Source organism: Camarhynchus parvulus, unplaced genomic scaffold, assembly GCF_901933205.1.
Source record: "Camarhynchus parvulus unplaced genomic scaffold, STF_HiC, whole genome shotgun sequence".
NCBI classification, from domain to species: Eukaryota; Metazoa; Chordata; class Aves; order Passeriformes; family Thraupidae; genus Camarhynchus; species Camarhynchus parvulus.
Genome location: NW_022148292.1, coordinates 36107 through 48577, shown reverse-complemented (window position 1 = coordinate 48577; position 12471 = coordinate 36107). Strand labels below are relative to the sequence as shown.

Below are 12471 nucleotides of genomic sequence, written 5' to 3'. Positions count from 1 at the left end.
GGTACCCACGGCACAGTCACACCTGCACAGGTAACTCAGGTACCCACGGCACCGTCACACCTGCACAGGTAACTGAGGTTCCTATGGCACCGTCACACCTGCACAGGTACCTATGGCACTGCCACACCGGCGCCTTCACCTGTACCCACACCTGTGCAGGTGCCTGTAGGTGAACCTCTACCTGCACCTGGATTGACACCTGTACCTGTACCTGGATTGACACCTGTACCTATATTGACACACCTGTATTTATATTGACGCTGGTACCTGTACTGATGCCTGTACCTACACTTATATTGATACCTGTACCTATATTGACACACCTGTATTTACATTGACACCTCTACTTGTACCTGTATTGACACTGGTGCCTCTATTGAGACACCTGTATTCACATTGACACCTGTACCTGTACCTGGATTGACACCAGTACCTTTATTGACACACCTGTATTCACATTGACACCTGTACCTGTACCTGGATTGACACCTGTACCTTTATTGACACACCTGTATTTATATTGACCCTGGTACCTGTACTGACGCCTGTACCTATGCTTATATTGACACCTGTACCTGTACCTGGATTGACACCAGTACCTTTATTGACACACCTGTATTTACATTGACACCTGTATCTGTACATGTATGACACCTGTACCTGTATTGACACTGATACCCCTATTGACACACCTGTATTTATATTGCCACCTGTACCTGTACCTGGACTGACACACCTGTATTTACATTGACACCTGTACCTGTACCTACGCTCATATTGACACCCGTACCTGTACCTGTATCGACACCTGTACCTGTATTGACACTGATACCCCTATTGACACACCTGTATTTATATTGACACCTGTACCTGTACCTGGATTGACCCTGGTACCTCTATTGACACACCTGTGTTTACATTGCCACCTGTACCTGTACCTGGATTGACACACCTGTATTTATATTGCCACCTGTACCTGGATTGACACACCTGTATTTACATTGACACCTGTACCTGTACCTACGCTCATATTGACACCTGTACCTGGATTGCTGCTGGTACCTGTATTTCGGTTGAGAGCCGTACCTGTGTTTGTATCGACACCTGGAGCTCTATTGCCACCTGCATTTGGTACCTGCGGGTGCTGCCCACGCCTGGCACCTCCAGCTGTACCTGTGGCCACACCTGAGTCCAGGCCACACCTGTGCCTGTGTCTGCAGCTGTCACCTCACCTGTCCCTGGCCCTAGAACTGGTACCTGCCGCCTCTCACCTGTCCCTGTCCCCTCTGTCCCCTCTCTCACCTGTCCCTGTCCCCTCTCCCCTCACCTGTCCCCTCTCTCCCGTGTCCCCGCTGTCCCCTCTCTCACCTGTCTGTGTCCTCTCTCACCTGTCCCCTCTCTCCCCTGTCGCCTCTGTCCCCTGTCCCCTCTGTCCCCTCACCTGTCCCCCTCTGTCCCCCTCTCTCACCTGTCCCCTCTGTCCCCTGTCCCCTCACCTGTCCCTTCTCTCCCCTGTCCCCTCACCTGTCCCCTCTGTCCCCTCCTACACCTGCCCCCTCTCTCCCCTGTCCCCTCACCTGCTCCCCTCTGTCCCCTCCCACCTTCCCCTCTGTCCCACTGTCCCCTCACCTGTCCCTGTCCCCTCACCTGTCCCCTCTCTCTCACCTGTCCCCCCCCCCGTTTTTCCCACGCTCTCTCTCCCGCTGTCCGCTGGAGCACAACAGCAACCGACGCGCTCTGATTGGCTGCTCCCTCACCGCCCTCACCCAATCACCGCCCAGCAGCGCGAGCGCGGCCGGGGGCGTGGTACCACCAAGAAGGGGAGGCGGGGGGGGCAGGGGAGCCCCACTCAGTCAGAGGTCAAGGTCTGGGGTGCCCCCAGGGGGATTTTGGGGTTGTTTTGGGGATCCCGGGGGTGCGCGGGGGTCGCCAGGCAGGATCTGAAGCAGCGTTAGCGGCGCTGGTTGGCCCCTCCCGCTGTTACCGGGGCGGCGGCGGCACAGCTTCGCCCAGAACAAGGGGGCGACGGCTGAGTGGCTGCGGCGCCAGGACCGCCAGACCCCAAAATGGGGAGGGAAGGGGGGGGAAGGCAAAGGGGGGGGGGAGAGGGACCCACGAGCTTGGGGATGGGGGGGACCACACGTGGGGCAGTGCTGGATTGGGGGTCGCGCACTTTGGAGGGGTCACGATTTTTGGGGTGGGGGTGTTTATTTTTTGGGGGGTCGTACTTTTGGGGTGTGCCCAGGTGAGGGGGGTCACAATTTAGATCAATCTCATACACAAGACAAAAGGTACCCATGGCACAGTCACACCTGCACAGGTAACAGGTACCCACGGCACAACCTGCAGGTCACAGGACCCAGCACCATCAACCTGCACAGGTACCCAACTCACACCTGCACGCGCCGCCCGAGCAAAACGCACCACCGCACAGGTAACTGGGCACCGATGCACACCTAGGCACAGTCACACCTGCACAGGTAAACGGCAAATATAAAAGCAGGTACCCACGGCACGTGCACCTGCACAGGTAACTGAGGTTCCTATGGCACCGACACCTGCACAGGTACCCACGGCACACACCTGCACAGGTAACTGTAGGTACCCACGGCACCGTCACACCTGCACAGGTAACTGAGGTTCCTATGGCACCGTCACACCTGCACAGGTACCTATGGCACTGCACACCGGCCTTCACCTGTACCCACACCTGTGCAGGTGCTTAGGGAACCTCAGATAAACCTGTACTGATTGACACTGTACCTATATTGACACACCGTTTTATATTGACACGGTACCTGTACTGATGCCTGTACCTACACTTATATTGATACCTGTACCTATATTGACACACCTGTATTTACATTGACACCTCTACTTGTACCTGTATTGACACTGGTGCCTCTATTGAGACACCTGTATCACATACATACTAACATTATTGACACACCTGTATTCACATTGACACCTGTACCTGTACCTGGATTGACACCTGTACCTATATTGACACACCTGTATTTATATTGACGCTGGTACCTGTACTGAGCCTGTACCTATCTTATATTGAACACTGTACTGATTACAGTACCTTTATTGACACACCTGTATTTACATTGACACCTGTATCTGTACTGTATACACTGTACCTGATTGAAAATGAACACCTTATTTATATGCACTTACGTACACACTTAATACTGTACCTACGCTCATATTGACACTGTACCTGTACCTGATACACCTGTACCTGTATTACACGAACCCCTATTGACACACCTGTATTTATATTGACACTGTACGTACATTGACCTATATACACATTTTTATTCACTTACCTTACTATTACACACCTGTATTTATATTGCACCTGTACCTGGATTGACACACCTGTATTTTACATTGACACCTGTACCTGTACCTACGCTCATATTGACACCTGTACCTGTACCTGGATTGCTGCTGCTACCTGTATTTCGGTTGAGAGCCGTACCTGTGTTTGTATCGACACCTGGAGCTCTATTGCCACCTGCATTTGGTACCTGCGGGTGCTGCCCACGCCTGGCACCTCCAGCTGTACCTGTGGCCACACCTGAGTCCAGGCCACACCTGTGCCTGTGTCTGCAGCTGTCACCTCACCTGTCCCTGGCCCTAGAACTGGTACCTGCCGCCTCTCACCTGTCCCTGTCCCCTGCCCCTCTCTCACCTGTCCCTGTCCCCTCTCCCCTCACCTGTCCCCTCTCTCCCGTGTCCCCGCTGTCCCCTCTCTCACCTGTCTGTGTCCTCTCTCACCTGTCCCCTCTCTCCCCTGTCGCCTCTGTCCCCTGTCCCCTCTGTCCCCTCACCTGTCCCCTCTGTCCCCTCTCTCACCTGTCCCCTCTGTCCCCTGTCCCCTGTCCCCTCACCTGTCCCTTCTCTCCCTGTCCCCTCACCTGTCCCCTCTGTCCCCTCACCTGTCCCCTCTGTCCCCTGTCCCCTCACCTGTCCCCTCTGTCCCCTCACCTGTCCCCTCTGTCCCCTGTCCCCTCACCTGTCCCCTGTCCCCTCACCTGTCCCCTCTCTCACCTGTCCCCGCCCCCCCCCGTTTTTCCCGCGCTCTCTCTCCCGCGCTCCGCTGGAGACAGCAACCGCCGCGCGCTCTGATTGGCTGCTCCCTCACCGCCCTCACCCAATCACCGCCCAGCGCGGCAGCGCGCGGCCCGGGGGGGGCGTGGCCGCCGCCCAAGGGGAAGGGGGGGGGGGGGGGCAGGGGGAGCCCCGCTCGGTCAGAGGTCAAAGGTCACGGGGTGCCCCCCCCCAGGGCGGATTTTGGGGTTGTTTTGGGGGGTCCCGGGGGTCGCGGGGGTCGCGGGCGGGGTCTGGCGGCGTTGGCGGCGCTGGTTGGCCCCTTCCCGCTGTTACCGGGGCGGCGGCGGCCGCAGCTTCGCCTGGAAACGGGGGGGGGGCGACGGCTGAGTGGCTGCGGCGACCCCGGGACCGCCCCGGGACCCCCCCCCAAAATGGGGAGGGGGGGGTGGGAAAACCCCAAAGTGGGGGCGGGGAGGGACCCCCGAGCTTTGGGGATGGGGGGGGGACCCACGTGGGGCAGTGCTGGAATTTGGGGGGGGGTCGCACTTTTGGAGGGGTCGCGATTTTGGGGTGGGGGTGTTTATTTTGGGGGGGGTCGTACTTTTGGGGTGTGCCCGAATTTGAGGGGGGGGGGGTCACAATTTAGATCAGTGAAAATTTGGGATTTTTTTTTTTTTTTGGGGGGGGGTCGCGATTTTAGAAGTTTGGCCGAATTTTGGCGGGGGGGGGAATGTCTCACTTTTATTTTGGGGGGGGGTCCCATTTCGGGTAAACACCCAAATTTTCGGGCGGGGGTCGCGCTTTGATTTTTTGGGGGTGAAACCTCCCGATTTTCCCAAAGCGAGAGAATTTTTTTCACCCAATTTGGGGAGGGGGATCCCCCCATAAAAAACCCCCCCAAAATCCCCCACACCCCCCCCCCCCCCAACTCGGCACAAGCCCGAACTTGTCCGGGGCGGGGCGGGGCGGTGACGTCACGGGCGGGCGGTGACGTCACGCGTGGGCGTGGCCCGGGCTCGAGCCGGTGCCGGCGCTGCCGAACGCGCCCGTCCCGAGCGGTTCATGCGGCTGCCGTGAGTGGGGAGGGGTCCCGGGGGGGTCCCGGGGGGGGTCCCGGGGTCACCGAGAGCTGCGGGAGACCCCCGGGATGGGGGAGGGGCGGGGGTCGTTGTGGGGACACGGGGGGTGGCACTTGGGGGGGACACCTGGAAGGGGGAGAAGGGGGGGGAAGGAAAGGTGGGGAGGGGTCGGCAAATGGAGGGGGGTCAGGAATTGAGGAGGGGGTGGCGGTAAATTGGGGGGGGGGGTCGGTAAATGGAGGGGGGGTCCCGAAGGTTGAGAGGGAAGGGAGCCAGGCGGGACAGGGAGGGGACAGCGGGGACAGCCACGAGGGGACGGGGGGGGGTCCCCAAAATTGAGGGGGGGTCGCTCCGAAAATTGAGGAGGGCTCGCACAAATGGAGGTGCCCAAATAGAGCGGGGTGCCCAAAAATTGAGGGGGGGGTCCTTAACTTAAGGGGGGGTCCTGAAATTGAGGAGGGTCTTTAATTGAGGGGGGTCCCCATATTGAGGAAGGGTCCCCAAATTAAAGGGGGGGATCCTCAATTGAGGGGGTGCCACAAGTGAATGGGGGGGTGCCCAACATTGAGGGGGGGAGTCCCCAAATTTGGGGAGGGGGACAAGGAAGGGACACAACGCGGGGGGAGGCGACCCCAGGGTGAGGGGGGGACCCCAAAATGAGGGGGGGGACAGGGACGGGTTGGGGGGTGACAGCGACAGCGACACCGCACATGGCGGGGGCTCGGAGCCTCCCGGGGGGTTCTGGGGGGCTGAACCCCTCGGGGGGTCCGGGCTGAGCCCCCCCCGGCTCGGGCGGGGTTGGGGACCCCGGGGGGACGCTCGGGGGTCGCGGGGGACACGCGGGGGTCGCTGCCGGTTTGTTTACAAACAGCGCCCGCTCGCACGGCGCCCCCTGGCGGGCGATGCACGCGCTGCGGGTTTATTTTGGGGGGGGGGGCGCGGTTTCACCACCACAACCGAGAGACCCCAGGCTCAGTTTGGGGGTGTCCCCCACAGAGCCCCCCGGGAGCGATGGCCAGACCGCTGCGGGAAGGGACCCTCGGGGAGCCCCCAGCCCCCCTCCCCTCGCACCCCGCCTGCGGGGGGGGCGGCGGGGGTGCGACCCCCCCCACGCACGAGACCCCCCCCAGCAGAGGAGGAGGAGACCCCCGGGACCCCTCCCCAACGCGCCTGAGCTGCGGAGGACGCGGGGACCCCCCCGGGACCCCCCCGGAGTTTGGGGTCTATGGGTGGGGAGCACACGGTGAGTGGGGGGTCCTGATTGATGGGGGGTCCCCAATCCCATTGAGGGTCCCAATTTCTGGGGGGCGTCTTAAATTCCTGGGGGGGGTCCCTAATTTATGGTGGGGGTCCCAATTTATGGGGGTGGGGGTCCTAATTTATAGGGGGGGGTCCCTAATTGCTGTGGGGAGGGGGTCCCCAATTTTCGGGGGGCCGGGGGGTCCCCAATCCCATCAGGAGTCCCAATTTTTTGGGGGGGGGTCCCAATTTATGGTGGGTCCCCAATTTGTGGGGGGGGTCCCCAATTTGTGGGGGGGGTCCTCAATCCCATCAGGGGTCCCAATGTTTGGGGTGGGGGTCTTAAATTAATGGGGGGGGGGCCCTAATTTATGGTGGGGGTCCCAATTTCTGGAAGGGGAGGGTCTTTAATTAATGGGAGGGGGGGTTCCCCAATCCCATCAGGGGTCCCAATTCTTGGGGGGTGGTCCCAATTCCTGGGGGGGGGGGGTCCCCAATCCCATGGGGTGGGGTCACCCTCACTTTTGGGGGGAGGGTCCCAAACCCTTCCTACACAAACCCACCCTCCCCACACATTTTTTGGTGGGAGGGGGCGTGGCTCACCCTGACCCCCCCCACCCATTATAATTTTGGGGAGGGGGCGTGGCTCACCCTGACCCCCCCCCCTTTTCCCCTCCTTCCCCCCCCCCAGGTGATTTTGGGCCCTCGGAGCCCCTCGGGACCCCCCAAATTGGGGGCACTGGGGGGGGGCCGGTCCCCAACGGGCGCCTGCCCGCAGCCGCCCCCCCCGGGGCCCCCCCCAGCCCCGAGCAGATTTTGGGGGCGCGTTTGAGGCTCCTGGGGGACAACTTCCAGCACAGCTACGAGAGACAGGTGAGGGGGCACCCCAAAAATATTGGGGGCAGGGGGAATGAAAAATTCTAGGGGGGGAAAACCCAAAAAATTCGTCTTGTTGAGATTATCCCAAAATTTGGGGGCGGCTTGCTCCAAAAAAATTTGGGGGGGCTTGGTCCGAAAATTCGGGTGGTGCGGCTCAAAAATTGGGGGGGGGGGAAGGACACAAAAATTTGGGGATACAGTCCGAAATTTGGGCGAGAAACCCCAAAAGTTTGGTGGTGGTGGTGAGGGGGGGGGCACAAAAATTTGGGTGGGAAATGAAAAGTTTTGGGGGGAGCACAAAAAATTCTCCCTGCTGAGATTATCCCGAAAAATTCTCCCTCCCTGCGTTACCCCAAAATTTGGGGGATGCATCCGAAAAGTTTGAGGGGGGGACACAAAAATTTGGGTGGGAAATGAAAAATTTTAAGGGGGAGTCTAAAAAAATTCTCCTTACTTGGGTTATCCCAAAATTCAGGGATGCATCCCAAAAATTTGGGAGCTAAACCCCAAAAATTTGGGGGGGGACGCTCCAAAATTTGGGCAAGAAACCACAAAAATTTGGGGTGGGGGGGACACAAAAATTTGGGGGAAATGAAAAATTTTAGCGGGGGGACCCAAAAAATTCTCCCGAGTGGAATTCTCTCAAAATTTGAGGGATGCACCCCAAAAATTTGAGGGGGGACATTCTAAAATTGGGGTGGAAACCAAAAAATCTGGGTGGGACACCCCCGAAATTGAGGGTGAAAATAATGTGAAAGAACCTGGAATTTTGGGGGAATTGCCAAAATTTTAGCCGCCCCCCAACCCATTCCGGTGTCACTTGGCGCGGTTTTCCGACTTTTGGGTTTTTAGGCCCCAAATATTGACAGGAAAAGCCCCAAATGTTGTGGGAACACCCCAAAGTTTAGGGGAACACCCCAAAATTCATCAGGACACGCCCCCCCCAAAGTGACTTTTTTTGGGACAATCCCCAAAATTTCCTTTTTCTCCCCCAATTTCTTCAAGTTCTCCTCGTCAGGGCTGCAGTTGGGGAGGCCAAAATGGGAGGGGGGGACTGGAATTTGGGGGAACGCCCCAAAATTTGGTGGCGACGCCCCAAAATTTAGCGGGGACACCAAAATCGGGTGGGACGCGCCCCTTGAGGCGACTTTTTTGGGGTAAAAACCTCGAAATTCAGGTTTTTCCCCTCCATAGCTCCACCTGGTGTCACTCCTGTGCCCGGGGGTGGAATTTTTTGGGGGTGGGAGGCTCTCGGAATTGACAGGAAAACCCCACCAAATTTGGGAAAACCCCCAAAGATTAAATAAACACCCCAACCTTGGGCTGAACACTCATTTTTGGGTGGGATTCCCCAAATCCCCAGGTTTTCCTCTTCTCCCCAATTTCTTCCAAGTCCTCCTCGTCAGGGCTGAAGTTGGGGGGGTGGGAGAGGCTGGAATTTGAGGGCAAACCCCAAAATTGAGGGGGAAACCCCCAAAAAATTTTAAAAAAGAACCCCAAAAATTGGGTGGGACGCACCCAAAAGTCGTTTTGGGGTAATTCCCCAAAATTCCCTTTTTCCCCATTTTAGCTCCACCTGCCGACTCCTGCTGTCGGGGGTGGAATTTTGGGGCTGGCGAGAGAAACGCGAAATTCGAGGGAAAACCCCACCAAATTTAGGAAAACCCCCAAAATTAAGGAAATACACCCAAATTTAGGCGAACACTCCCATATTTGGGTGGGAAAACTCCCCAAATTCAGGAATTTACCCCAGGGGAAAACTCCACCATTTTAGGAAACACCCCCATTGCTAGGGAACTCCCGAAATTTGGGGGTAGGGAAAACACCGCAAATTTGAGGGAAAACTCCCCAAATTTTAGGGGAAACCCCCAAAATGGTAAAAAAACCCCCCAAAATTTATAGGGACAAACCCCAAAATCGTGTGGGATTCCCCAAAAATTCCTTTTTTTTTACGGAAAATTCGACTCCACTCCTGCTGCCAGGACTGGATTTTTGGGGGCAGGAGAGGCTGCAAAATTTAGAGAAAACCCCCAAATTTAGGGAAAACTTCCTGAAAATTAGGGAAAACTCCCCCAAATTTAGGGAAAACTCCCCAAAATGTAGGGAAAACTCCCCCAAATTTAGGGAAAACACCCCAAATTTAGGGAAAACACCCCAAATTTAGGGAAAACTCCCCCAATTTTAGGGAAAACACCCCAAATTTAGGGAAAACTGCCCCAGATTTAGGGAAAACTCCACCAAATTTAGGGAAAACTCCCCCAAAATTTAGGAAAACTCCCCAAAACTGAAATAAATACCCCCAAAATTGGGCTGAACACTCATTTTTTTTGACGCGCCCCCAAAATTCCACTTTTTTCCCCATTTTAGCCCCACCATTGCCACTGCCGCTGCCAGGGCTGGGTTTTGCGGGGCGGGACGGGCGGGTGGCGCTCATTGGCGGCGTTAATTAGCGGCGTTAATTAACGGAACGAACCCGGCTCGCTCCCGCAGCGCCGCGGGCGGGGGCTGCTCTGGGCGCCGCTGCTCCGCTGGGTGGCGCCCTGGATCGGGGCCGCGCCCGCAGCGCCCCTGGCGGCCAGAGGGGGGAACTGACCCCGAAAACACCCGGGAAACACCTGGAAAACACCTGGGAAACACCTGGAAAACACCTGGGAAACAGCTGGAAAAATCCGGGAGAACACCTGGGAAAATCCGGGAGAATACCTGGAGAAAACCGCGGGACGCTCACGGGAGGGATTCACCCTCAAAGGGAGCACAAAGCACAAACCCCCCCCCCCCGGATTGGAGTTGGTAGCGCCCAACCCCCCATTGGGTTTTATTTATTTGGGGTAATTTATTCATGGGGGATGGGGGGGGGAGGTGCTGAAATTGAGGGGGGGGGTTCCCCAAAATTGAGGGGGGGGTCCCCAAAATTGGGCTGAGACCCCCAAAAATGTGGCAGGAAAGGGGGGACCCCCTGCCCATATCATAAAAAGGGTTTGTAAATAATGTAAATGAGGTCGGGTGTACATTGAAATGTTGGGTGTAAATGTTAAATTTTTTGGGGTGTAAATTTTAAATTTTTTGGGGTGTAAATGTTAAATTTTTTGGGGTGTAAATTTTAAATTTTTTGGGGTGTAAATTTGAATTTTTTGGGTTTTTTTTTAGGGGCGAAATAAGGGGGGACCCCCCCCCCAATGGTGTTGGGGGGGGGGTCAAGACCACCCCCAAATTGTTTTTAATGGGGGAACCCCAAAAAATCCCCCAAAAAACCCCAAAAAAACCCCAAAAAAGGGCTGTAAATGCTGTAAACGGGGGGATTTGGGGTTTTTTTTTGGGGTGGGGGAATTTTGGGAACCCCACTGGATGGTGCTGAGGGGGGTGAACCCCAAAAAAACCCCAAATCCGCCCCCCCCAAAAAAACCCCAACAATGGGCTGTACATGCTGTATATGGGCTGTAAATGGGGGGATTTTGGGGTTTTGGGGGGATTTTGGGGTTTTTTGGGGGATTTTGGGGTGAGGGAATTTTGGGGAACCCCACTGGATGGTGCTGAGGGGGGGTGAACCCCAAAAAACCCCAAAACCCCCCCCAAAACCGGGCTGTACATGCTGTATATGGGCTGTACATTGTACATAGGATTGCTGTAAATGTTTCGGGGTTTCTGTACAATTTTTTGGGGTTTCTGTAAAGTTTTTGGGGTTTCTGTAAATGTTTTAGGGTTTCTGTACACATTTTGGGGGGTCTGTACATTTTTTTGGGGTCTGTACAGGAATTTTTGGGCTGGGGGAGGGGGAAGTTTTCCCGTTTTTTGTACTTTTGTTTGCAATAAAATCGATTTACCACAGCGGGATTTGGGGCGATTTGGGGGATTTATGGGATTTATGGGATTTTTGGGGGTTAGGAGGCTTTATAGGATTTTGGGGCATTTATAGGATTTTGGGGGATTTGGGGGATTTAGGAGGTTTGGGGGGGTCTGTGGGATTTTGGGGCATTTATAGAATTTTGGGGCATTTATGGGATTTTGGGGGATTTATGGAGTTTGGGGGATTTATGGGATTCTGGGATTTTGGGGCATTTATGGGATTTTGGGCTCAATGGGATTTTGAGGGATTTATGGGATTTTTGGGGTTCTGGGGGTTTATAGGATTTTGGGGCATTTATAGGATTTTGGGGGATTTGGGGGTTTTAGGAGGTTTGGGGGGTCTGGGGGGATTTTTGGGTTGGGGCATTTATGGGGTTTGGGGGATTTATAGGATTTTGGGGCATTTATGGGATTTTGGGGGATTTATGGGATTTTGGGGCATTTATGGAGTTTGGGCTCAATGGGATTTTGAGGGATTTATGGGATTTTTGGGGGTTTGGGGGCTTTATAGGATTTTGGGGCATTTATAGGATTGGTTTGGGGGTTGGAGTTTTGGGGGTGTGGGATTTTGGGGTTTATGGGGTGGGGGATATGGGTTTATGGGATTTTGGGGGATTTATGGGTTTTGGGGGATTTATGGAGTTTGGGGGATTTTGGATTCTGGGATTTATGGGGATTTTGGGCTCAATGGGATTTTGAGGGATTTATGGGATTTTTGGGGGTTTGGGGGCTTTATAGGATTTTGGGGCATTTATAGGATTTTGGGGGATTTAGGAGGTTTGGGGGGGTCTGGGATTTTGGGGGATTTATGGGGTTTGGGGGATTATGGGGATTTTTGGGATTTTGGGGCATTTATGGGATTTTGGGGGATTTATGACATTTATAGGGTTTGGGGGATTTATAGGATTTTTGGGATTTTGGGGCATTTATGGGATTTTGGGGGATTTATGACATTTATAGGGTTTGGGGGATTTATAGGATTTTGGGGGATTGATGGGGTTTGGGGGATTTATAGGATTTTGGGGCATTTATGGGATTTTGGGGCATTTATGGGATTTTGGGGGATTTATGGGATTTATAGGGTTTGGGGGATTTATGGGATTTGATAATATAATTGGTTTATGGTTAGGGATTGGGGGATTTATATGTGGGATGGGTGGGGTGGGGATTTATGGATTGGGGATTTGGGATTTATAGGTGGGGGAAGGGGTGTGGTTGGTGGGGGATTTATGGGATTTTGGGGCATTTATGGGATTTTGAAGAGTTTTGGGCTCTGTGGGCTTTGGGGGGGCTCTGTGGGATTTTAGGGGATTGATGGGGTTTGTAGGGTTTTGGGGGGGTTTGTAAGATTTCGGGGGATTTTGGG

At 55.1% G+C, this 12471-nt stretch overlaps 1 protein-coding gene across 1 annotated transcript; it reads left to right on the top strand.

The window, feature by feature from the left end:
- Positions 1 to 5050: 5050 nt before the first annotated feature.
- Positions 5051 to 10125, top strand: LOC115916484 (formin-A-like). The gene is made up of 4 exons (XM_030970221.1): positions 5051 to 5138; positions 6141 to 6387; positions 7075 to 7256; positions 9753 to 10125. The coding sequence occupies exons 2-4, from the start codon at positions 6156 to 6158 to the stop codon at positions 9852 to 9854; spliced, it is 516 nt and encodes a 171-aa protein (XP_030826081.1). The 5' UTR covers positions 5051 to 5138; positions 6141 to 6155; the 3' UTR covers positions 9855 to 10125.
- Positions 10126 to 12471: the final 2346 nt, after the last annotated feature.